The sequence below is a fragment of the Capsicum annuum genome, chromosome 12, assembly GCF_002878395.1.
Source record: "Capsicum annuum cultivar UCD-10X-F1 chromosome 12, UCD10Xv1.1, whole genome shotgun sequence".
NCBI classification, from domain to species: domain Eukaryota; kingdom Viridiplantae; phylum Streptophyta; class Magnoliopsida; order Solanales; family Solanaceae; genus Capsicum; species Capsicum annuum.
Genome location: NC_061122.1, coordinates 225,533,765 through 225,559,005, shown reverse-complemented (window position 1 = coordinate 225,559,005; position 25,241 = coordinate 225,533,765). Strand labels below are relative to the sequence as shown.

Here is a 25,241-nt window from a genome sequence, read left to right as displayed (position 1 = left end):
TTAAAAAAAAAAATTTAAGAAAATTCAATTTATTCCATCACAATCAATTTTTCTCAATAACTAAACTAATATAAATTTATTGGATTCTTGTTTTAATGAACAAATTGAAATACTCATATAAAAATACTCAAATTGAAAAACTAAATAATTAATATTTTCTTCTTCTGTTCTAACTAGTTATTTAATTTTTTCACCTGCTTCAACTTGTTCCTTCAAAACTGACCTGTCAAAACAAAAAGGAAAAATATTTTATTTCCACCTTGTACTATACGTGAAAAGGTTAAGACACATACATCCGAAATTTAGGAGGGTCCTATTACCCCTGTACTAATTAAAACTGTATTTTTGACAACTTTAGTGTCTACGTGGCACATACGTGGCACACACATGTGCCTACGTGAATCCTTTAGTATATTATTGTGCCATGTATATGCCACGTAGACACTAATATTGTCAAATAATTAGTCCAGGCGTAATAGAACCCTCTTAAAGTTCGGATATATCTCAACCTTTTCATGTATAGTTCAAGATGGAAATAGAGCATTATCTCAAATAAAAATAAAAACTAATATCAATTTGGTCAAAGAAACTCTTACTGCTCTTATCTTTTTAAATTTCCACAAAATCAAGCCTTAGTTGTCTTCAGTCTCCCAGTGATATTGATACACAAGTTCCTTGATAAAACGCTGAGAACACACTAACCTCTTTGTAGCCGAGAATAATTTTTAATTTTTTTTTAGATGAATCCGACGTGGCAATGACGTGACACTGACTTGAGGACAAGTGTATTACACTCTCAATTGTGAGAGTGGAATTATGTTTTCAAGGTGGCATATAATTATTCACGGGAAAGTTGTTTAGCGGGGTAAATAATTATCGATAAAGTTAAAGTAAGTTTTGACGACAAGTTCAAGTGGTATTTATGCCTTTTCCCATTAATAATCGATAGTACTTTGTTAAAATGAAAACATAAACTTATAATAAAGAAAGACTCCAATTGCAATGAATTAAATTTTGTCCTTCTCAGGTAAATGCAGAAGTCTCTTCCATAGAAATCTTAAATGATGCGGTTCAATTGTTTTTGAGAAAATAATTTATCTATTACTTTTTTTACGACGCACATCCTTCCAATTTGAACTTTCAATATAAATAAACGTATTCTTCGCTCTAACAGCTAATTGGGATCATTCAATTGGTTCTCTTCTCTTGATTCGGAATGAGGATATATTGGCACCATTTACTAGACGACGGGTTATATATGCATCACTTTTTTTAACAAGAGGTATATCTTTTCTAAATTGCAAAGTTTAGGTTATATTTGCTCGTTGTCTCTAAAAAAAATAAAGAGTGATAGAAATTAAGTCAAGATAGATGATAAATTGTGAGTGAAAAATGTGTTGTATTTTTCTGTGAAAATTTCAAGTGAAAAACTACTTAACATACAAATTTCTCCCCCTTGATTTTTCTTTTTGAGGTGACTAATGAATGTATATTGACAATTAATTATAGGTGCTAGAACAAAAAATCAAAATGAAGAAAAAAAATAAAAGAAAAACAACAACTAATCGATTTCCAATTCGCATACCTTACTTCTTGTTGCAAAAACCTATCACCAATCTCATTCATAGAAATTCCATATGATAGGGTCTATTTATGAGGAGAAAATAATTCCTTTTAAGTATTTTTTTTGTGACAAAAGTTCACTAAAAAATACTGAAATTAATTAAATTCATTGGTTCAAAAAACATACAATTTATTTTAACTTTAATTTAATTTTTTTCATTAGGATGTGATAACTAGTAAGAGAATGTACTCTTTACTCTAAAGTCTCATTCATCATTGACTTAGTATATATTTAAGTCTTCCTCTCTACTTTTTTTTAACTTTTAAAAGAAAAACTTTTGCGTTGCTTCCCAAAGTCAAAAAGGAAAATAAAAGTTAAGTTCTTACTAGTTTTATCTTTAAACTATCAAAGATATTTTTACTATACTTCATCTGAACTATGTAATTTGTACCGACATCTACTAACCCACGAGCTATATGGGTTTAATCCGTACCCAACTGGCAGGGACCAACCCATGTTTGTCGCATGAATTGAGATAAGAGTAATTAGCAAATCATAACATCAACATAGACTGCAATACTACTGCAATAAGCAAGCATACAATAGTCATTCATTTTTAGGACAAGGACCTTCCTACGTCGACAAATGCAGTTTCAGTTATTGGGTCACAAAGACTACACATTCTTGATGAACTACATAATTCTCCTTAAATCCAATTAAAACATTAACATTTATCCATTGAGTCTTTCATTAAGGCATTCATATTTTGATATCGTCATACCAAGATTTGCAAGTCATCCATATCATGCCAAAAAAACATTATCATTAAACCTTATCGACTTTTTACCCTGTCTAGCCCTTTAAAATCATAATAGAGCCATATTTGGACTTTCATAAGAATCTTAAAATATCACATAATTTCATACTTTACAATTTGCATTGTTCAACGGATGGGGGATAAACATTAAATTTCTCGTTGTAATTCAAAGCTTTTGAAAGAATTGGTAATAAAAAGAAATTAAAAATATTTGTCAGTAAATATAAAAATTTAAACCCATATTTTTCATTTACCTAATATATATTTTAAAATTTATGGAAGCGACGGATGTCTCTCTATAATTTAAATATAATATTTTAAGAATAGAGAGAGTTAGATACCGAGTGACTTCCCACAGAAGAAGCGTAGACTTAATTAAGGATAGAAGAATCGTATCCATGATTTGGTCCATTTGTTTAGCTCTGTTGAAATGTATGGCTTGTTATATCAAATTATCAATCAATTCCGACATTAGAAAATGTTGTCATTCTCGTGTCTCAAAATATTAAATCCAGTTCAACCTATTGGTTTTGAGTTGCATCAGCCTTTAGCGACTTTAACTAATGATTTTCCAAATAGAACAACACATAAATCCCTTTATCATTTAGATTTTCCATTTTAATTTGGATAATCTTTCCTCTAGGTGCCCAAGGATCATGAGTTAGTCTTTATGCATTTTGTTTATATATCAAATAACACGGTTTCAACTCATTAGTATAAAATTGAATTTGTCAATGCTTATAATTTTATTCCACAATGTAATTATTTTCAAATTCCACCTTGACCCATACTAAATTTGAAAAGAAATAAGGAAATATTTGCTATTAATTTGCAGGTCAATGCACAAGTCTCGCTATAAAAATTTCAAAAGAAAAAAAACATATTATTAAGTAGACGAAAAAGTAGAGAAAGAGCCCTTTTCTTGTGGAAAATAGCATATATTATATAAATTTAGAAAGATTTAGGAGTCAATGTTTCATTTCCAATTCAAAAGTAAATTAAAAATTCAAAAGTGTTTGGCAATTACTTTCCAAAATGTGGAAATCTTTCTACCCATGAAAAAGTATTATGAAAGAAAAATATCAACCAAGCATTTTTAGAAATCGAGTTAATATATATAGAGTCAGCTTAGGTTAGTTGATTAAACAAAATTGATAAGTATGAAGTGTTGGAAAACACTTTTAGATGCTAAAGATTATGTTTATGAATAGGCACATGTTTGGATAAAGCGTTGAAACTAATTAACAGTTAATGTATTTGGTAAAAATGTATTGAATGTTGACAAGCATCTCGTAGTACGCTCTATAAAATTTCGTGGACTATAGGTGCATCTTAAAGTTCGAATAGTTCTACATACATTCTACGTATCTTCCTCAGACCCTACTTCTATGAGTTTACTAGTTATATTGAAGAACACTTGAGTGATATGCGTGTAGAAAGATCTGAGAATACTTTGAAATCCAAACCTATTAGACACGGCTAAGTCATATTACGGAGTGTTGTGCATCCGTAATTTTGTTTAATTATAAGATATTAAGTTGTTGAGACCTGATTAGACGTGATATTTAGAATGAGACATGGCCTTTTCTTGTGGTTCGTCATTTTATTTCCGATATCCACATTAGGCCTGGTTTATCTAGATTCACGCTGCGAAGCACCAAGTTTTTAGTAGTGTGACTTCAACTATCTTTTTATCAAAGCTAAAAGTATTAATGCAATTCTTTGAATTTTCAAGTAATTGCGCTGATTTTCTTGTTGTGAAAATTTCAACAAAAGCTACTTAATACACAAATCCCTTTCACCTGAATTTTCATATTGAAATAAATCAGTAACTTCAAGAAAAGTAAATTCTTAATGTTCAATGTATAAGTCAGTGCCCCCGTATATTTATATTACTCCCTCCATCCCATTTTATTCGTCCCAAATTGGGATGGCACAGCTATTAAGAAAATAATGATTGGTAATGTAACTTTACCATTTTGCCCCTCTTAATTGTGTCTTGTTATTAGTTCCAATATTGATGGATGGTTAATACCAAAGTACAATTTATATTCTTAATGGTGTACTCTTAGTGGTACTCCTCTTTGCAACATTTTTCAAGATGCTAATAACAAGAAGCAATGAATTACACTAAGGGTATAATGGAAAAAAAAATTGTCTTGTCTTGATAAGTAAAAAAGGACAAGTAAAATGAGACATCAAATTAGAAAATTTGGGACGGGTAAAATGGGACGGAGGAAATACTATGTTGTTGGTTTCAGAAGTAAAAACGAAAGTGCCAGAGGTGCCATATGCTCGTATGTATATATATATATATATATATATATATATATAAAATTTTTATCTTGTTATCCTTAATTACAGAAACCACAGATTTATGTGGAAACCCTTGCGGGGAAAACTACGGGCAGAGGCAGAGGAGGTTTCACCATAATGAAGAGAGAGTACAATGTTGGAGATAATAGTCGCAATTTCCCCGAAACAGCCCACTAAATCGCAGTTATCTAATACGTACGTACAAATAGGTTCTAGGCCCGATCCCTATGTTACCACCACAGACCCCATTGAAAATCACAAATATGGGTCACACCGCGAAACTTTCAGGGCATACAATTCGGGTGATCAACATGTCAATAACACGGTTTCAGCTCATTAATAAAATTGACTTCGTCAATGCTAAAACTTTTATTCCACAAGTTTAATTAATTCCAAGTTCCACCTTGACCTATAGTAAGCTCGATAACAACAGAAGAGAAAGAGGGGAAGTCAATGCATAAGTCTTGCAATGAAAATTTCAAAAAAAGTAGAGAAACATTATTCTCAAAAATTAGACATGACTTAGTCGTATTGTGGGTCTATTTGCTTAATTAATTTATTATTATATAAAATTGAGTTGTTGAGGGACCTGAATGAACATAAAATTTAGAATGAGATGTGGCTTATTTTTTTTTAAGTTTTTCATTTGGTTTTGGATATTCACATTAGGCCCCTGATTAATATGTATTCGCAACGTGTAAGCCCATTTAATCTGAATCTACATCACGAAAGAGCCATTAAAGATGATGCGTCAAGTTTTTACACAGAATGTCCTTTCTTGTTTGAAGGTGAAAAATCTGAGTTGATCGTTTTTATTATTAAAATGGTATGAGTGTTGAGTATTTGCGTGTAAAATCTTTAGTTCAAATACTCATTTATTTATTTGCTTGAAGAATCTCAAAAATCCATTGGAATAGTGGTGGCATTGGCAGTATCCAATCACACAAGCTTGGTTATGCACGCGTTTCAGATTCAAAAAGTCTATTTTCCTACTAAACTTTTAAGTTATTTTACTTCAAAATAATTTTTTTATCAAAAAGTTACCTAAAATGGAAGATCAATTAATGATAACCTCAAAAGGTATTAAATATGCATATTCTTGTGATGATTAGTGGCACATCCAAGATTTAATTTTGATGAGTTTAACCTATAAAGTTGCACTTAATATAATGTACTTCGAAATATCAGATTTAATATTATACAATTAGTGTTTTTTCATATACATAATTCAGTTAAACTTGTTGTTTTCGAGTCTTTCATTAAGACATTTACATTTATCCATAATATTGTCATACCAAGACTTGCAAGTCATCCATATTATGCCAAAAAAAATTATCGTAAATCCTTATCGACTCTTTACCCCATCCAACCCTTTAAAATCATAAACAGAGTCATAGTTGGACTTTCATAAGTCTTAAAAGATCACATAATTTCATACTTTACAATTTATATTGTTCAACAGATGGGGGATAAACACTATTTCTCATTGTAATTCAAAGCTTTCGAAAGAATTGATAAATATAAAAATTTAAAAATATTTGTCAGTGAATATAAAAATTTAATCCCAGATTTTGCAGTTACCCAATATATATATTTTAAAATTTATGGAAGCGACTGACATCTCTCTGTAATTTAAATATAATATTTTGAGAATACAGAGATCGTTGGGGACCGAATGACTTCCCACAGTAGAAACATAAACTTAATTACGAATAGAAGAATTGTTTCCATGATGTGGTCCATTTTTTTATCTCTGTTGAAATGTATGGCTTGTTATATCAAATTATCAATCAATTCCTACATTAGAAAATGTTGTCATTCTCGTGTCCCAAAATATTAAATCCAGTTCAATCTATTGATTTTGAGTTGCATCAGCGCGCCTTTAGCGACTTTATCTAATGATTTTCCAAATAGAATAATGCATAAATTCCTTTATCATTTTGATTTTTCATATTAATTTGGATAATCTTTCCTCTCGGTGCCAAGGATCATGACTTAGTCTTTATGCATTTTGTTTATATATCAAATGACACGATTTCAACTCATTAGTATAAAATTGATTTTGTCGATGTTCCACAATGTAATTATTTCCAAATTCCACCTATACCCATAATAAATTTGAAAGAAATAGGGAAATATTTGTTATTAATTTGCAAGTCAATGTACAAGTCTTACTATGAAAAATTCAAAACAAAAAAACACATTAAGTAGACAAAAAAAAGTAGAGAAAGAGTTCTTTTCTTGTGGAAAATATATTATTGGTGTGACTCCAACTATCTTTTTCTCACAGCTAAAAGTATTAATGCAATTCTTTGAATTTTCAAATAATTGCACTAATTTTCTTGTTGTGGAAATTTCAACGAAAGCTACTTAATACACAAATCTTTTTCATTTGAATTTTCATATTGAAATAAATTACTTGCGAATTTATTATCAAATGAAAGAGGAAAAGAAAAAATTCAAGCAAGGACTGCTCCCCTTATATTGCATCATCAATTAATTCCATGTTTAGGAAACACAAAACAAAAATACAGTCAGAAATTTCTTACAAGTACAAATTAGAGAACCGTCATTCTCAAAAATTAGACACGACTTAGTCATGTTGTGGGTCTATTTGCTTAATTTATTATTATATGAAACTGAGTCGTTGAGGGACCTGAATGGACATGAAATTTGGAATGAGATGTGGTTTATTATTTTAAATTTCTCATTTGGTCTTCGACATTCACATTAGGCCCTTGATTAATATGTATTCGCAATGTGTAAGCCCATTTAATCTGGATCCACATTGCGTAAGAGCCATAAAGATGAAGCATCAAGTTTTTACACGGAGTGTCGTTTCTTGTTTGAAGGTGGAAAATCGTCTAAGTTGATAGTTTTTATTGTTAAAATGGTACGAGTGTTGAGTATTTGCGCGTAAAATCTTTTTTTTGATTACTCATTTATTTATTTGCTTTAAGAATATGAAAACTCCATTGGAATAGTGGCGGCATTGGCAGTGAATAATCACACAATTTTCATTCATGTTAGTGAGGTTTAAATCCCCAAATTATTGCCTCGGACGCTTTAGTCTAGAGATGAGAGTATAATGTATGAAGTGTTGGTTATGCACGCGTTTCAGATTCAAATTCCGCCCAAGAAAAAAATCTGATGTTTAAGTGGAAAAGAATAAAGAAGGGCGGGGCGCTACCGGCCCTTGGAAATTTCTTGGTTAGGAGAAGATAGTTCCCCGGCTTTGAAGAAAATGAAATAGCAATTGACTTAGCTTAAGCTCTTGGTTTCAATTGTACGAAAGCTAGCTCGATGCATTCTTTGATAAGTACAGTTTTTATTCCTATGTGAACATTTTTTTGATATGTACAACATCAAATGCATTCACAGCGATTTGCTTTGAAACATATTGATATTAAAGTTGATATGTGTTATTGTAATTTAACATAATTGTCACGATTCGAACCGAGGCCCTGACCGTGACGAGCAATTCGAACCATGATCCAACTTGTAATCACATACACCATTCATATACAGAAAAGAAATGCGGAAATATAACTGAGTATGGAATCATGGTCATAATCTGAAATCAACAAAATATTAAAGACTGCAATTCAACATCTAAAATAATATCTGACTCCGTCTGCGAAACCTCTACTACATATGAAACAAAGATGTCTGAAAACTGGGACAAGGCCCCTAGTAGACCAAAACCATAAATAAATGTCTGAAATTTAAACAGGCCTTCTGAAACATAGAAGACTCACCAACTGAACTCTGCACTTCTGGAAAGATCTACTGCTTAGCCGAACCACTAGATTGAGCCTCAGACCCTAAGAGGTAGGGGGTCAATATAGTTGTACTGGTACACAGAACAAACCCAAAATGATATTTGATATTCAACATATATGAGAGCAATTTAAAAACGGTTCATAAATATGTCACATAGTAAAAGTCACAGCGTGGTTAAAAGACTATAAAACCATCTGAACTCTGTGACATACTCTTTGTTTTACTTCTACGCTAGGTGGTATACCCTACAATTCTGTAATTCCACGGGCTATATGGAATCTACCCTTAACTCGGCAGCCAAGCCCCAACCCAAGCTTGCCGCAAGGGTCGGAGTCTCTAAATCTCTACTACGCACAGGGTCGTCACCAGCGTACAAAAGTAACATACCCGTATCGGCAAAACACGATTTTAGGTTATGAGTCGATTGACTCGTGCCCTCTTCGGGTAACCACCTAACCCTCTTTAAGCCCATTTTTAATTCTTTACAACATGCAATCTTTGAAAATCAAACTCTGAAGACTCTAGTTCTGTTATGGCATATATTTACATGGTATCGTCATACCATTGACTTACAAGTCACATTCTCTGAGCCATTTATAGCAAATTATGTCTCTTTTCTTAAATCATGAAATTCAGGACCACCATATCAACAATTCTTTTCAAGAAACTCATTCTTTAAAACTCATGTGAAACCATGCAAGCAATTCTCTTTATCAACGATTCACTAAACAAAGGTGGTCGTGTCAAAATTCTTAATTTCATGCAATTCTTTCTCTTTAACACAAAACATAGATATCTCAAGAAACACCCTCTCATCATCTCTAAATCATGTTCAAATAACATTGAGAAAACTACTTTCACATCTTAAAACATGCATTTCAACTCTTTTCCGACAAAATCATAAACTTTAATTCAATACGAGAGGGAACTCATAATTTGTGCTCTGAAACAATCTCAAATCTCAATTTTCATACATATACATATACATGTAAATCAATTTAGGGGAAAAAACCACAAGGCCAAAGCAATAGTAACATTGAAACATTCGGAATACATAATTTAAATATAGATTCCAAAACCCCTTTAAAATTCATGCTTAATAATCTTTAAATCATGCTCTAATGTTTACAAGTCCATGTAGTTTTTAGGATAAACCCCACGTACCTTAGACTATAAGAGTTGAAAGATGAAACCTAGATCTTGATAGATGGAACCTGGATCTTGACCCTTTTCTTGAAGTCTTGAACTTAAGATCTTGATTCTTGATCTTGAGGGAAAGGATTTAGGGTTTTAATTTGAGAGGAAAAATTGAATTATGGAGTGTATTCTGTTTTTGGGGCGTGAATCTTATGTTATGGACAGACCTTGGGTGAGCTAAAGGTCCAAATTGCCCTTACAAACGCGAAAACAGAACCTGAAAATTAGGTGCATGCGATGGAGCGTGCGTCGCACGCTAATTGCGCGCAGCTACTGCCTCTCTCACGAAAAGGGTTGTAACTTTTTGCTTGGGTATCGGATTTTGGCGAAATTGGTATCGTCTTAGAGTTAGGGAATTTTCGTGACCTCAATTCATATTCAAAGGTATTCCCACACTATAGGATTGATAACCACACATATATTAACAAGGAATTATCTAGTTCAGGTCTATAAGCATAGGAACGACGATCTAAATTCTAGCCCGAAAGTACGGGGTGCTACAATAATGCATCGTTGAATCTTGCAGCAACGATAAATTAAAGTTGACTCCTTGTGACATGTAGCTCGTGTAGTTGAGCTGTGGAATAGATTATAAATACTTGTGTCAGGGTAAATGCTTTTTCGTTTTTTTATTTTTCCTCTTTTTACTCTTTGAATGAATTGAAACTTCGAAGTGTGTTTTATCTTGGGACCTTTATACTCATACTAGATGTTTTGATAGATTCAGATTTGCATATAGTTCCATTTTTGTATACTTTTGCTGATACGATTTTGTTTTATCAACACCATTTTTGCTGTCTATATAACTTGTTTCCAATCGCAGAGTCATTAATTTTTTTCCGTTGCACATTTAGTATCTTTAAATTTAAACTGATGCATAACTTGAGCACACGTTTAAGTAGCAGCGATGAATACAAGAATGCCATACAATTCACTCAATACACACGACATTTATTGAATACATTAAAATCTTACTTAAACTTGACAAAATGGTTCATCAAATCCATAATATTACAAAGAAACTAAAAATCAATCTGATATTATTACATCTCAAGCGTTCCACCAAATGCTCCTCCAAGCACCTGCATATTCAAATATGTTTATTTACTGTCTGATGTTTACAAAAAAAGAAAGTTAAATCTTACTTTTATTTTACACTTAAAGCAAACTTAGAGTGTCTATATTATGGATAATCCAATGCATAGTCCACTTCCAAAACCCATAAGAGCCACTATCCAAAAATCATTGAGAAATTCAGAATTGCTTTCTTAAAATGAACGAGGAAGAGATGTCCAATATGCCTCATCCCGGAAGTGTGTGTAGCTCAGGGATGACACATCAAACAATGTCTCTCTTAGTAAAGGATGAGTCTTTGACTTTCTGCCAATTGTTTTTTGAGAATGCAATGGATATATGGATCTTGGAGGACTATGAAAAACGGTTATGGACCAAAATATGCAAGGTTGATCTTGTATTTGATTAAAATGTGTATTTTGGTCACAATAGTTATTGGGGAGTGATTAAGAACGGGTTGTCTCGAATAATGCCTTTGCACTTCCTGGATGGTGAACTGGTATTTTATTGGTATGCAAGAGGGTTATTTATGTACAATATGGATCATAATACTTTGTGGTATATCCAGTGTCCACAAGAGTCAATGTTACATATACTTGTGGATCTTATAAAAGACCATAGCCTAGCTTTGGTGGTGCTTTTAGGAAACAACAGGTCTTTTTAAGGAGGCGGGCGAGGAGTTCTATATACTGACAGTGTAAAAAGTCATTAAACTACTAGTGCATGTAACTTAAAAGTCTTAACAGCAAAACTATACACTATTTCCTATCATCTTATTGTACCCGCTTACAAATTCTTCTCCGCGTTCTCTCTCTCTCTCTCTCTCAAGTTTTGAAACTTCTGTTACCTCAATAGCTATGCTGCTAAATTGGTCATTTCAGATTTGGCAAATTCTGGTGCTGCTTTCTAGTTCTACTTTCTCTGGCTGTTGTCGACTTTTTGTTGTCTGGGGAAAATCTTGATTTTGCTAATTTGGTGGAGCTGCTGCTGTTTTGGGGATGATGTTGACGCTGCTGTTAACCCCGGTTGCTGGTTGTTTAGTTGGCTGGATTTGTAGCAATGTAGATCTGGCGCCGAGGTTGTTTTTGGCATGCTGCTGATGCTTTGATGTCTAGTGTAGTGCATGCACTACTACATTCTTGCTTCGACATCCACCCCACGGGCATGAATTCTGGTCTGGCTTATATCACCCTGCAAAGACTCAGAGCTTCCGGTCTCTCACTTCCATCGGACAACTGCACGAAAACTCATGGAGACTCCTCACCTTGCAAGAGAGGTTCGGAATTTCGTAATTTGGTACGAGCACATTTCAACTCTCTCTCCCAAAATTCGTATACCTGGTCCTATCAGCTGCACATTATCATCCTCCGCCTTTTGTCATCCTGCATAACCTGTGAAGCTGGGGCACCTCTAGAAAATTGTTCACGAGCACTAAGCGCCTCCTGGCTAGGGAAGAATGTTATATAGGACTGGTGAAGAAAACCTCCTTTTATAACCCGCGACATATTCCTTGACGTTGTGATATCTAAACTATCAGGCTGAAATTTTTCATTTCACTCAGGAAGGCATGGTTTCTGCTCCACAATATCCCCTGTTGATTTCTCATCAGAACGTCTGTTCTGAAGGCCAGCAGTCTTAACCTCCTCCAGTGACTCCTGACGAATGATAATCTGTGATGATCCACCTGACCAACTAGAAACACTTGCAGGAGAAACAGATCCTATAATTTGAGGACTAAGAGAAGCACGTTTCCCCAGTTTGTCCGACTGTACATCAACTGTTTCATTTTCCTGCTTCCTCTTTGAATGCTTTTCTTCAGGAGACGAGCAACCTTTGGCATCTTTCTCAGGAGTATGTTGAGTTGTATTTCTAGATTGCCGCGGTCTCTTATGCCCATCAGGAAAGACATAAGCAGGAATTTGCTTCCTGCGAACATGCGAGACATAGATATCCATGCCTGGTCTCCAATAAGAGTACATTCTTACATCTTGCTTAAATTCATCAACAGTTCCACGAATATCAAACTGTTGACCTTCTTGTACTTTGACACCCTTTTGCCTCTGCAAACCCATGAAAAAGGCATAATGCGGGCATGGCTTTGACATGTCCACAAATTCATGAGGATAAGGATGGCACTGCAACACCCCGTTGGTGTCCCGCTCTATCTGCAAAGCATCAACCGAAAACCACACAATCACTAGAATCGGAAGAAAACGGACAAGGAAATTAGATCTTTCCGTCCCAAACTTTATCTTTCTGCGCTAATAATTCTCATCAACCTGAAATAACTAAAAACTACCAGCTTTCACCTTTAGCGTTAGTTGTCGAAGCCGGGATTCCACCCAACCTTTCCAAGCTAGCAAATCATCATTATCTGCTGCTACGATCTCAACCTGGAGATAGTTTTTATACGCCTCAAAGAAAAAGTAGTGCTCAAAAAGAGCAGGCCATTGTGCTTTATTCAACTCAACATCCTGGACCAAACAATAAACTTAAGAGATCAGCACAACATGCTAAAATTTTGTTACAAGAAGAGGGGGAAAGGGAGAAAGAACACTGAACGCTTATAGCCTACCTCACAAATCTTGTTACCAATCTGAAATTGGTCCATCATTACTCGAAGAGTGCTTGGAGAGACGTTGTAGCTAGAATTCATGCAAGGGTAGGCAGGAGTGATGATTGGCATATGATGAGTTCTGTCTTTAGGATTCTTGCGCGGATCCCAAACAAGAAACCCAAGTTCATCCTCTTCTATTGGACATAACATTACAGGATTTGGCCAACGCCATTGTGTATAAACACGGAAGAACCTAGAAACAAGCATACTAGGGATTGCATTTGGATACAACTGGCAAATGCGAGCAGCCAAAAGAGCCCAATTGACTCCACCAAGAAATCCAGTTACCTGAATAAGAAGCACACAAGGCAAACCAGAAAATCATAATCAGAACAGGATATTTTTCAAGAATGACGCCGTCATGTCAAATTTATGGGAAAGATTATGACCAAACAAGAGGAATGACTAGTTGAAATATGAGAGAGAGAGAGAGAGAGAGAGAGAGAGAGAGAGAGAGACCACTGAGATGGTTGGAGGGATTAAGAACTCACATTGGAATAAACACCACGTCTTTTGGCCCAGAACTTTAGACATCTAAGGGTTGTGCGGAAGTGCTGCAAAAGTTTAAATAAACATGGAAATGATCAATCATTTAAGGAAAGGAGGAACACTGATGGTTACCTTAGCATTGGGAACTAGTTTTAGTATTTGATCAGCAACTCGGCAACCATTGAGACTTCGAACAGTTGGTTCATCCACATTGTAGAGTACAGATTGGTCTGAGATATCGAAATCCTGTTGCGAAATCAAAATTACAAGTTGGATTTGAACTCAATTCAGTATAATAATATAATTGAAGTCTGGAATAATAATATTCAAGAACCAGATATTTGCATCTAGAGCTCGCAAGACGAATAGACTTAAAAAGGTGGAACGCAGTTGAAATACACACTATAAATGGAAAAGTTGTTATATCCTCCACTGAAAGAACAAATCCGTATAGATCAACTCTTCAAGTACCAGCCTTAACAAACAACATCTATGAGAACCTTGACATACAACGAGTTCCAAAAAGAAAAAGGAAACTACACACATAAAGAATAATCCGTGAGAACTTAATTCCAACTTACTTCAGGAACAACCAAGAGATTTACACTTGCATAAAGAAGATCAATTGATATCCCTTGAAATTTGAATTTCATAACAGGGACATGAGCATCAGGAACTGGTTGAAGTTCACGAACTTCTTCCATTTCAGCTAAAATATCATGAAGAAGGATAAAGAAATCTTCCTGCATAGTAATTAAAAAAATTAAAACTACGCCTCAATGTCAAGCAAGTTGGGGTAAAAAACAAAAAGGAACAATTTTAATCAAATTACGTCATGTTCACTAGGCCAAACAACAAAGATTTTATACGTGGATTGTACTCACTTCTCGATTGACATAAGAGGGACCAACACACAATGTGTCAATGTCAGCTCCTGGTCCATGAACCTGCAAGGCATACAACTTGTGACCAACTTATGCATTTGTTGAACCAGAACCTCAAGATAGTGACCAGAGAGGGTATTCAGATCTATAAGATCAAGACATCTCAAACTTCGAAAAAAATAGAGGAGGCAACCACACAGTATTACTTAATCATCTTTATTACATGGGAACTGTATCCAGAACCAACAAGTTAGACATGTGCTTTGCAATGCTCAAATAAAATAAAAGGTACATTAACTGCAGTTTCAGTAACTGCACTAAGTTCATTTTCATACCTTACAATGTGTTCTTTAAAATAAAATGAATATGATTAGTTGGATCTTTGCTTCCCAATTAATCTTTATACACCGAGGGGTCGTTTGGTATGAGAGACTGAGGGACAATGATCCCGAGATAAAATACAGGATTATTTGTCTTGCATTAGGGGAAAAGATCGTACAGTTCTCTATCGAGACAAATTCTCAACGGAACCCACGCGAGCTGGGATGGTTAGGGATATTCCCAGGATTATTTATCCCACCATTTGTACTATAATAAAGGGATATATATGGGATAACTTTGTCTATCCCATCCCCCATACCAAACAACTCCTACTGAATTGTAATATTGTGGAGAGAATCACTATATTACTTGCAGTTGTCATCAGATGATTGATAAAGCGTATTAAAATTTGGATAAACAATATATAACCTAAACCATGTATTTGGTTTTAAATTTGATAAAATATCTTTGCAATAGAAGTCACGAGTATACCTGTTGCCTATATCATAGGTATATACTCATATATCCAACGGAAAAGGGTCAGATTTGCCCCTGTACTCTGAAAGAAAAAAATTTACCCTTCATTATACTTATTTGATACATTTGTCCATATCGTCCAACTTTGAACACATATTTACTCCTAAACCGTTAATTCCACTTGTTCACGCCTCTATTTCCCACGCAGCATGGATTTTTATTTCTTCAATTTAAATTTGGTCTGTATTTAAGTTATTTTAACCAGGCCCACCCATTAAACGAAACCCAGTTTGCAAAATAAACCCATCCCGGAGACTTCTCCGACACCACCTCTCGTCATGTCTTCATCTTCTTTTCACCACCTAACTTACCTCAAACACCATGTAAACCATAGCAGCTCCTCCATATCCGAGAGTGACCTCCCTCCTTCCAAAACAACGAAGTCTCGACCTTTCTCCACCACAGAACCACTTGAAAACTCCATTGCTACAGTTTCGAAACCAGTTAACCATATTCCCGGGCGAACATAATTCTCGCCGCTCCGATTCAAGGTTGCCGTAGGGGTCACTGGTTGTGGGCTCCATTTGAAGTCTGGCGATTCCGGTTAAAAGCTGGTAGTTGCTGAGGAATTGCTGTAATATAAGCTCAAGTTCATCTATATGAAGGTTCCTGTTTTTTTTATCTTTGCTATTTCAGTTACTGTTTCATTTCTATATGATTAAATCTGTTGTCTTTCCGGGGGTCTATCGGAAATAGCCTTGCTACTTCTTCGGAGGTAGTGGTATGGACTGTGTACATCTTACCCTCCCCAGACCCCACTATGTGGGAATACACTGGGTTTGTTGTTGTTGTTGTTGTAAATCTGTTGTCTTTGTTGATTTTAGCTAATGTCATAGATATTTCTTCTGAATTTCTGGGCGTTCAAGTTATTCTGCTAAGATTTGCCATATAAACCTAAAGATAATTACCTTTCCGCGCAGATCAAAGGTGGCGTCAGGACTTGGGAATATTAGAAATGGGTTTATTTTGCAAATTGGGTAGAGTTTATTGGATGGGTCCGGTTATTTAATGCGGATTTAAATTGGGAGAAATAAAATCCATGTGCACACCACGTAGGAAATAGAGGTGGGGACAAGGGGAATTAACGATTCAGGAAATAAATATTCCCAAAGTTGGACAGTAAGTGAGAATATATCAAAAAATTATATATAACAAAGGGTAAGTATAACCTTTTTGAAGAGTACAGGGGTATATCTGACCCTATTCTGTATATCCAATACTTCCATTGGATACGTGTTCAATGCTGTTAGAGATTTGTATGTCAGTAGAAAATGTTGATAACTTCTAGTGCTAAAGAATCTAAATTATTGAATTTACACTAAGATGGACATAACCATGGATAGTGAGGATTCATATTACTACTCCCAAATAGCTTGGTGTATGTTGTTTATTTTCTCTACTGAACACATTTACCGCCTGCAGAATGAAGACGCATCCTGTTTAAACTTGATTCAGGTTTTTCATGGATTTCCCATATCTTGTACAACTAAATTACAAGAACTACAACCTAAGGGAATTCCTTCATCACCAAAGTCTATGTTGCTCGGGCTCTAAAAAAATGTCAACCGGCGTGTATCAGATTCTCCAAAAGTAGTGTATTTTTGGAAAATCCAACACAGGTGAGTGAAGAGTCCGTGCAACTTAGCCTAAAGTAGACCCAAACAAAAGCACTGCTCCATTCTAGGCCAAAATAGTCAACTCCTTAACAGTCCCGTGAGATATTGCACAAATGTAAGTCAATTGATTTATTCAACCAAGGTTAAACTTGCAGTACGAGATCACATAGAGACTAACTGCAAAACAGGAACAAATGGAAGTCCTAGACTAGTGGTGTCGTTGCTCAGTTTCTAAAGGTTCCATCCAAGACTTCACTAAGCTGTTCCAGTTAAATTTTTGAGAAATAAGCAAGAGGTAAAAGTATATATTATTATGTTTGAGCATTGAAATTTGCATAAAATGGTCCATATAATGCATAGCATTTCCAAGCTCCATTCAGAAGAAAGCTAGGAACATAATCTGTGTTAATTTTACAGGTGAAGATTGAAGCATCATTAACATCCCAAAAAAGGGGATTCTATTAAGCTACTTCGGGAAGAACTAACTACACGTAATTCCATAAACGCTGAAACTTCTACTTACCCCTAGGCGATAAGAGCCAAAGGTGACTATGATAGCATTTGCATCCTCAACCATTTGATCTGGATAGCCTCTCTGGAGAGTCAATTGTTTCACCCATAGTTTTACAATCTACAACAGAATAGTGACTGGTCACTACAACTTCTTTCACTACACTTCCATGGATAGGTCACACAATATGAGAATCCAAAAATATTAGTTGGATATTAGGGACACATGAAATAAATTCAGGATGCAAATATCAGATAGCAAATGGTAGGACAATACAAAAAAGCAATATTGTAAGGGGTTAAAACCAAAATCATAGACATTTAGCACACAACCCCAAAGAGAATGACCCAATTTCATCTTCCATCAAATTGACTTTTGGAATGAAACTAAAGTCCAACAAACCAAAAAAAAAAGCATATCATGTATGGATTGGTAATCAAGTACATCAGGCATTTCATGTTAAGAAAATACAGATAATTAAGAAGATATAACAACTCACTGTGATGGAAAAATACACGCTTATCAATTAGATCAGGATAAGAACTCCGATAGCTCATTTCAGGGATACATAGTTCCTTTATTACCAAATCTAAAAGATTGTATTCTAAGAACCAAATTTCAGTGGCAAGTCATATTTTAAACCTTAAACATCTGCTCAATCAAGCAACAAATGGCCATGTAACATCTGTCTTTTCAGAAAAATTACAGGTGAGCCAGAAAACACTATCTGGCAAGCCTTTCTAGCTAGAAAGGTTTCCCAATTCTAAAAGCAATTCGGGAACTGGGGTATTGTGATTCTCTAAATATTGTGGGTCATATTTGGAAGGAAAGGAACATAAGATCTTCGAAGAAGTAGCTATCCCGGAGATAGTTAATTAGTTATAAAGCTTTATTATTCGGTGAAACATCTGCAGAAGTCCTGCATGATTTTCCAGCATTCCTATTGTCCCATTTCTCATATTTTACCATGCAATGAATCCATCAGCAAGGAAAGTTATGAACAAAATTCTACACCTCTGATTTGAACCCTAATCACATTGATTCTAACTGTAATAACTCTATTTCTTCCAAATTTCTGTCAATACTTTATATAAACCAAAGCCCTATACTACAGAACTAACGAGAAGTACTATAAAGCTAGAAAGTGAGCTAATTTTCCGCAATGAACCCTACAAACACAAAAGGCATGGAAAGTGCAGCAGCTGACACACAAAGATTGAACTTATGGTGATTGTCAGCACGGTCATTAGAAACATGAAATATCTCAGAGTCCATAATTTAAGCCAATTCATATAACTAGATGCACAACTAATTTATCATTTCAGTGTTATCCAACCGATCAGAAGTTATTTCAATGCAATACTTTCACACATCCAAATCCAAAAGTGAAATAGACAACAAGAAACCAATCTCCCAACCTGCCATCCCTTCTTTAGCTTCTCAACTATGTCTTTTAGGGGTCGTTTCGTTTAAAAACAAGTTATACCAGGATTAGTTATGCTGGGATTAATTGTCCTGGGATAAGTTATCCTAGTATTACTTATCCCAGTATTATTTTTTGGTGGTTGTTTGGTTTGTGGTACTAAAAATAATATGAAGTGCATTGTTTGTAAAAATATATTGTTTATTTACAAAAAATACCCCACTTTAGATAACTTATTAATTATTTTTATGTTTGTATTCCTAGGATTTTTCTATATGTTCAGTTATGTGCCAATACATAAGATTTAAAACAAAATAAGATTTAATGCCATCTGACGGATATTTCTATTGTCAAAAGCGAACTTCAGTTTTGAACCAAAAGATGTCGGTGCGTTTTCTGAATGAAAAACGCTACAAGGGTGAAGTTAGTCGCCGAAAGTCAGTCTACCAGCAGAGTGAAGAAGAAAATGACAAGCAGATCACAACGAATGGCCATTAACATGATTATTATTTCTAAAACTTGAGATCGTGGATTTGAAAACTAGATTAAGAAGAAAAAAAAATATACAAAAATATAGAAGAAAAAATATATTTGAAAACTAGAAAAACTAGATTAAAAATATAAAAAGTGAAAATCAAAGGATTTGGGGTTAGTTTTGTCATTTTGTAATGAGAAAATAGTCCACTACCTCCTCAACCTTTAGTCGAAATTCCAACTACACACTTATACTTTGAGGGGATCCTATGACCCCCTGAACTATTTTAAAGTGGAATTATTACCCCCTGAACGCTGACATGGCAAGAGAGTGTGTTTCACTCTCTCTAAAGAGAGTGAGAACGAATTTTTTTTATTAAAAATTTATTTTTAATATTTCTTTATTTTCTTTATTCATTTTTAATTATTCTTTTTCTTTATTCATTTTTTTTCTACTTCTTCTTCATCTTCTTTCTTACAAACAATGGCATCCAAGAACTCATCAATGACATCCAAAATTAATTTATCATTTTTCTCATCTCCAAGCACAAAATCAATTGGTTTCAACTTCAAATTCGTCAAAAATTTCAAAATGGGTATTGTTCATTGTTTCCAACTTCAAGATTGTCGAAAATTTTAAAATCGATATTGTCCATTATTTACGACTTCAAAGTCGTCGTAAATTTTAAAATGGGTATTGTCCATTGTTTTCAACTTGAAGGTCGTTGAAAATTTTAAAATTCTCTATTGTTTCCAACTTTAAGGTTATTGAAAATTTTAAATTCGGTCGGCTTCAAGGTTGTCGAAAAATTTGAAATTGGTATTCTTCGGTGTTTCCGAATTTAAGATTGTCGGAAATTTAAAAATTGATATTGTTCATTATTTCCACTTCAAGGTTGTCGAAAATTTTAAATTCGATGTTTATTATTTCCGACTTCAAGATCATCGAAAATTTCAAAATCGATATTGTCCATTATTTCCAACTTCAAGGTCGTCGTAAATTTTAAAATGGGTATTGTCCATTATTTCTGACTTCAAGGTCGTCGAAAATTTCAAAATTCTCTATTGTTTCCGACTTAAGGTCATCGAAAATTTTAAATTCCGTATTGTTCATTGTTTTCGGCTTCAAGGTCGTTGAAAATTTTGAAAATTTTGAAATTGGTATTGTTCGTTGTTTCTGAATTTAAGATCGTCAGAAATTTAATAATTATATGGTCATTATTTCCCACTTCAAGGTTGTTGGAAATTTTCAAATTCGATGTTGTTTATTATTTTCGACTTCAAGATTGTTGAAAATTTCAAATTCGGTATTGTTCATTATTTTCCACTTCAAGGTTGTCGAAAAATTATTTGCATAGAAGTAGGAATAATAAAATTTGAAAAGGAAAAGAGACGAAAAGTAATGGTGAAAAAATAAAGAAAAATGATAAAAAGTGATAAAAATGGAAAAGAAAGTAAATAAAAATTAATTTTAAATAAAAAAACACGTGTCAAAATGTTGTTGGCGCATGCATCACACCCTATTCAAAATGACTGATTGTCAGGTTTTTGGGGGTAATAATTTCACTGTAAAATAGTTCAGGAGGGTCATAGGAGCCCCGCAAAGTATAAGTGTGTAGTTGGGATTTGGGGTAAAGGTTGGGTGGGCTTTTGACCATTTTCTCTTTTATAATTTTATTCAAGGATAAATTAGGATGGGATAACTTATACCACCAAATATGCGGGATAACTTATCCCGGTACTATTATTAGTCCCGGGATAAGTTATCCCGAGTATTACCAACCAAACGATGCATTAAAAAGTTTATCCCGGGACTATTATTTTATCCTGAGATTATTTGCTCTAGTAACTCACACCAAACGACCCCTTAGAGTTTGCATATAAACTTAAATAACATCTCGTCATCTGTAATACAAAAATAACCAGTAAATCCAATGCATATACTAAAACTTTATCCTAGTCCATGACATTTTTGGAAAGCAATAACGCATGTTTCATCAAACTCGTGTAAACGTAAATTGTTAAATAACTACTTTTTTTGATAAATAGAAATAGTTAAAGTAATTAATGAGATTCAATTACCTCGTCAAGTTGCTGCAGTACTTCTTCTCTCCTTGAAGTCTCTTCCTCACTCTCATACAGTTCTGATTCCCTCAAAAACTACCCCATCACCACAAAACAAAAGTCAATACAAATTCATGATCACGTTGAAATCAACTCATATAACCTTAGAACAAAAAATATAAAAAAGAACTACCTTTTCTAGTTCTGCATTTCTTTGAAGATCTGCCTCAGTCGGCCCAGCAAGAGATAATGGATTTGTAACACCATATTTCTTTGGCTGTGGTGCAGCAGACCCACTTAAGCTCTCGGAACTCACCATCACACTGAAAGAAAAGAGGGGGGGGGGACCAATACAGTTACCGAAATTCAGATTAGCATAAAAGCTTCTAAACTTCACAGATCACTGAAGCAATGGCATGCTGAGCATAAACAAACTCAACAACAACAACAAACCCAGTGTATTCCCACCTGGTGGGGTCTGGGGGGGGTTAGAATGTACGCAGTCCATACTTCTACCTCTGAAGAAGTAGAAAGGCTGTTTCCGATAGACCCCCGGCTCGAGACACGCGGTACCACACAAACACATAGTAAAGCACAGCACAAGGTTACAAGATTACATAACATAAATACGGCACCCATAAGTAATATAAAACAAAGGAAAGCACACAGCTTCATAATAAAACATGGGACACGAACTCCTAACAGGAATAAACCCCCACCAAGTAGTTCCCTATACTAGCGACTCAGACTGGCCCTAGTCCACTGCCCTGATTCGCGTCCTCCAGACCTTCCTATCTAGGGTCATGTCCTCAGTGAGCTGTAACTGCTCCATGTCTCGCCTAATCACCTCACCACAGTAAAAGGGTGAGTTTTTCAACTCATGCAGAAAAATCGACAAGGAAGAGTTACGAAAATTCAGATTAGCATAAAAGCTTCTAAACTTCACAGATCATTGAACTGATGAAATGCTGAACCAGAAGGGAAAAGGGAGGATTTTTCAACTCTATATGAATTAAATCGAAAAGGAAAAACCCCACACCCAAAAAAGAGCTATCAAGTTACCAGAATTCAGATTAGCATAAAAGCTATACTTCACAGATCATTGAACCGATGAAATGACGAACCAGAAACACTAGCATAAAAGCTAAACCTCACAGATCATTGAATTAATGAAATGCTGGACCAGAACACTAAGCTAAAACAGGAGAATTTTTCAACTATGTAGGAACAAAAGTCAAAAGGAAAAACACCAGACCAAAAGAAGACCACTCGAGTAAGCAGAATTCAGCTTAACATAAAAGCTAACTTCACAGATCATTGAACCAGTGACATGCCGAACCATAAACAATCTAATAAGTAAACAAGGGAGAATTTTTCAACACTATGAACAAAAACAGAAAAGGAAAAAACACACACCACAAAAAGACCAGTCTAAGTTACCAGAATTCAGATTAGAGCTTAACTTTACAGATCATTGAACCGATGAAATGCTGAAACATAAACAATGTAAGCAAAAAGGGGATATTTTTTCAACTATGTAAGAACAAAAAGCGAATAAGGAACAAAAAACGAAAAGGAAAAAACCCACACCACAAAAAGACCAGTCTAAGCTACCAGAATTCAGATTAGAGCTAAACTTTACAATCATTGAACCTATGAAATGTTGAACCATAAACAATATAAGTAAAAAGGGCATTTTTTTTTATTTTTGATAACCGTGATGTCCGGGCCAGCTTGCGCGCACCTCGACTAAATCCACGGAATACCTGCTACCTCCCACCAGCAACAGGTATCAGGCAACTCTGTCCACCAAGGCTAGAACAGATGGGAAGAAAACACCTAGTGTTTGTCTCAGCTGGAAATTGAACCTGAGACCTCATGGTGTTCATCCTAATTTCATTGAACCACTAGGCCACACCCTGATATTTTTTCAACTAGGTAAAGAACAAAAATCTAATAAGGAAAATCCCCACACCAAAAAACCACCAGTTTAAGTCACCAGAATTCAGATTAGAGCTAAAAACATCACAGATCATCCAACCAATAAAATGCCAAACCAGAAAACCAAAAATCTAAGTAAAAAAGGTGGGATTTTTCAACTATGTAGCAACAAAAATCAAATAAGGAAAAACCCCACACCACAAAAAGATCAGTCTAAGTTACCAGAATTCACATTAGAGAGCTGAACAAACTTCACAGATAAATAATATAAGTAGAAAGGATAGAATTTTTCAACTATATAGGAACAACAATAAAAAAAGCAAAAACCCCATAGCAAGAAAAGACAAATCTAAATTACCCAGACTTCAAATTAGAGCTAAACTTCACAGATCACTGAACCAACAAAAATGCTTAACCAACAAAGTGAAGGGAAACCGGCAGAATTTTTCAACTTCATAGGAGCAAAAATGAAAAAAAGCAAGAACCCCAAAGCAAGAAAATACAAGGCTAAGTTACCCAGACTTCAGATAAGAGCTAAACTTCACAGATCACTGAACCGACAAAAATGCTTAACCAGCAAAATTGAAGGGAAACTGGGAGAATTTTTCAACTTAAGTATGAATAGAAACCGAGAAAGAAAACTCCCAGAGCAGAAAGAAGACCACTCGAGATCACCACAATATTTGAGTTAAACCTTTACTAAATCATTGAACCCAAATAAGAAAAAAAAAAAGGTTTGTACAATTTTTCAACCAATATCTAGGAGGCCACAAATATTTGGTGAATTTTGCCAGGAGATAATAAATATACGAATATATTTAATAAATATTCTATAAATTTAATCTAGGTACGTAAAAATTAACTCATGCCATTACGATATAATAATTATCTCAAAAATTTAATTGAGATACGAGAAAACGGATCCAACACCACGATTATACGGTGGATTTGGGGGGTTTACCAATGGGTAAGTTAAGGCAGCTGCTGGGTTTATCAGTCAGATTGGTCAATCAAATGTTGTTGAAAATGTTAGTGAGTGGAATTTTTATTTGTTTTTTATAAGATTTAATTAGTAAGAGGGAAATATTGTGTAAGGAGTACTTCCATATAATTTAGATGGATATTATAATACTAATGAAGTTAGCCGCGCTTCATGTGGTCATAAAATTATTTATGCTTCTTGCAGTTATAAAAATTTCATTAAATTAATGAATTAATTTTTTTAATATATAATTAAATTTAACAATTTAAAATATTTAAATTCTTTTATTTGACATAAATCTTGAATATTCAAATTTCTTCAATAATAACAGAAATTCAATAAATACAGTTTTTTTGAATGACATAATTGAGATAGAAATTTGAAAGTAATTTCAATTAAATAACAATGGTGATTTCAACGAAAACCAGCCGAATGTTTTTGAACTATTTATTCATGTGAGAAAGTTTGTAAAATGACTACTTAATTGCTATGATTGTTCATTTTCTTTATTTACTTCAAATCTTTAATAGCAATTCTTAATAGCCTTCAAAACTCTTCATTTTTCTCTTTTTATTACAATAATAACCGACAGAAGAGGAAGATAAAAAATAGTAATTAAGAGAATTTAAGT

General features: G+C 34.3%; 1 protein-coding gene and 1 long non-coding RNA gene across 5 annotated transcripts; both read right to left on the bottom strand.

Annotated features, from left to right (window-relative positions):
- Positions 1–8,272: 8,272 nt before the first annotated feature.
- Positions 8,273–9,702, bottom strand: LOC124889461. Its single transcript, XR_007048475.1, has 2 exons — positions 9,645–9,702; positions 8,273–8,521 (listed from the first exon to the last, which is right to left on the bottom strand). It is a non-coding gene; the product is annotated as an uncharacterized LOC124889461 (long non-coding RNA).
- Positions 9,703–10,577: 875 nt separating this feature from the next.
- LOC107850323 (nuclear poly(A) polymerase 4) lies at positions 10,578–24,720 on the bottom strand. 4 transcript variants are annotated; one of them, XR_007048474.1, is made up of 12 exons: positions 24,145–24,549; positions 21,881–22,010; positions 21,706–21,783; positions 17,739–17,846; positions 14,742–14,804; positions 14,439–14,600; positions 13,990–14,103; positions 13,860–13,922; positions 13,327–13,656; positions 13,061–13,225; positions 11,599–12,916; positions 10,578–10,759 (listed from the first exon to the last, which is right to left on the bottom strand). XR_007048474.1 is itself a non-coding variant. In XM_016694756.2 (11 exons), the coding sequence occupies exons 2-11, from the start codon at positions 22,004–22,006 to the stop codon at positions 12,305–12,307; spliced, it is 1,821 nt and encodes a 606-aa protein (XP_016550242.1). In that variant the 5' UTR covers positions 22,007–22,010; positions 24,590–24,720; the 3' UTR covers positions 11,278–12,304. The 4 variants fall into 4 exon arrangements, 3 of the variants coding, with proteins under 3 accessions (XP_016550242.1, XP_016550240.1, XP_047257180.1); XM_016694756.2 differs by lacking the exons at positions 10,578–10,759; positions 24,145–24,549 and adding an exon at positions 24,590–24,720 and having other exon boundaries at positions 11,278–12,916; XM_016694754.2 differs by lacking the exon at positions 10,578–10,759 and having other exon boundaries at positions 11,278–12,916.
- Positions 24,721–25,241: the final 521 nt, after the last annotated feature.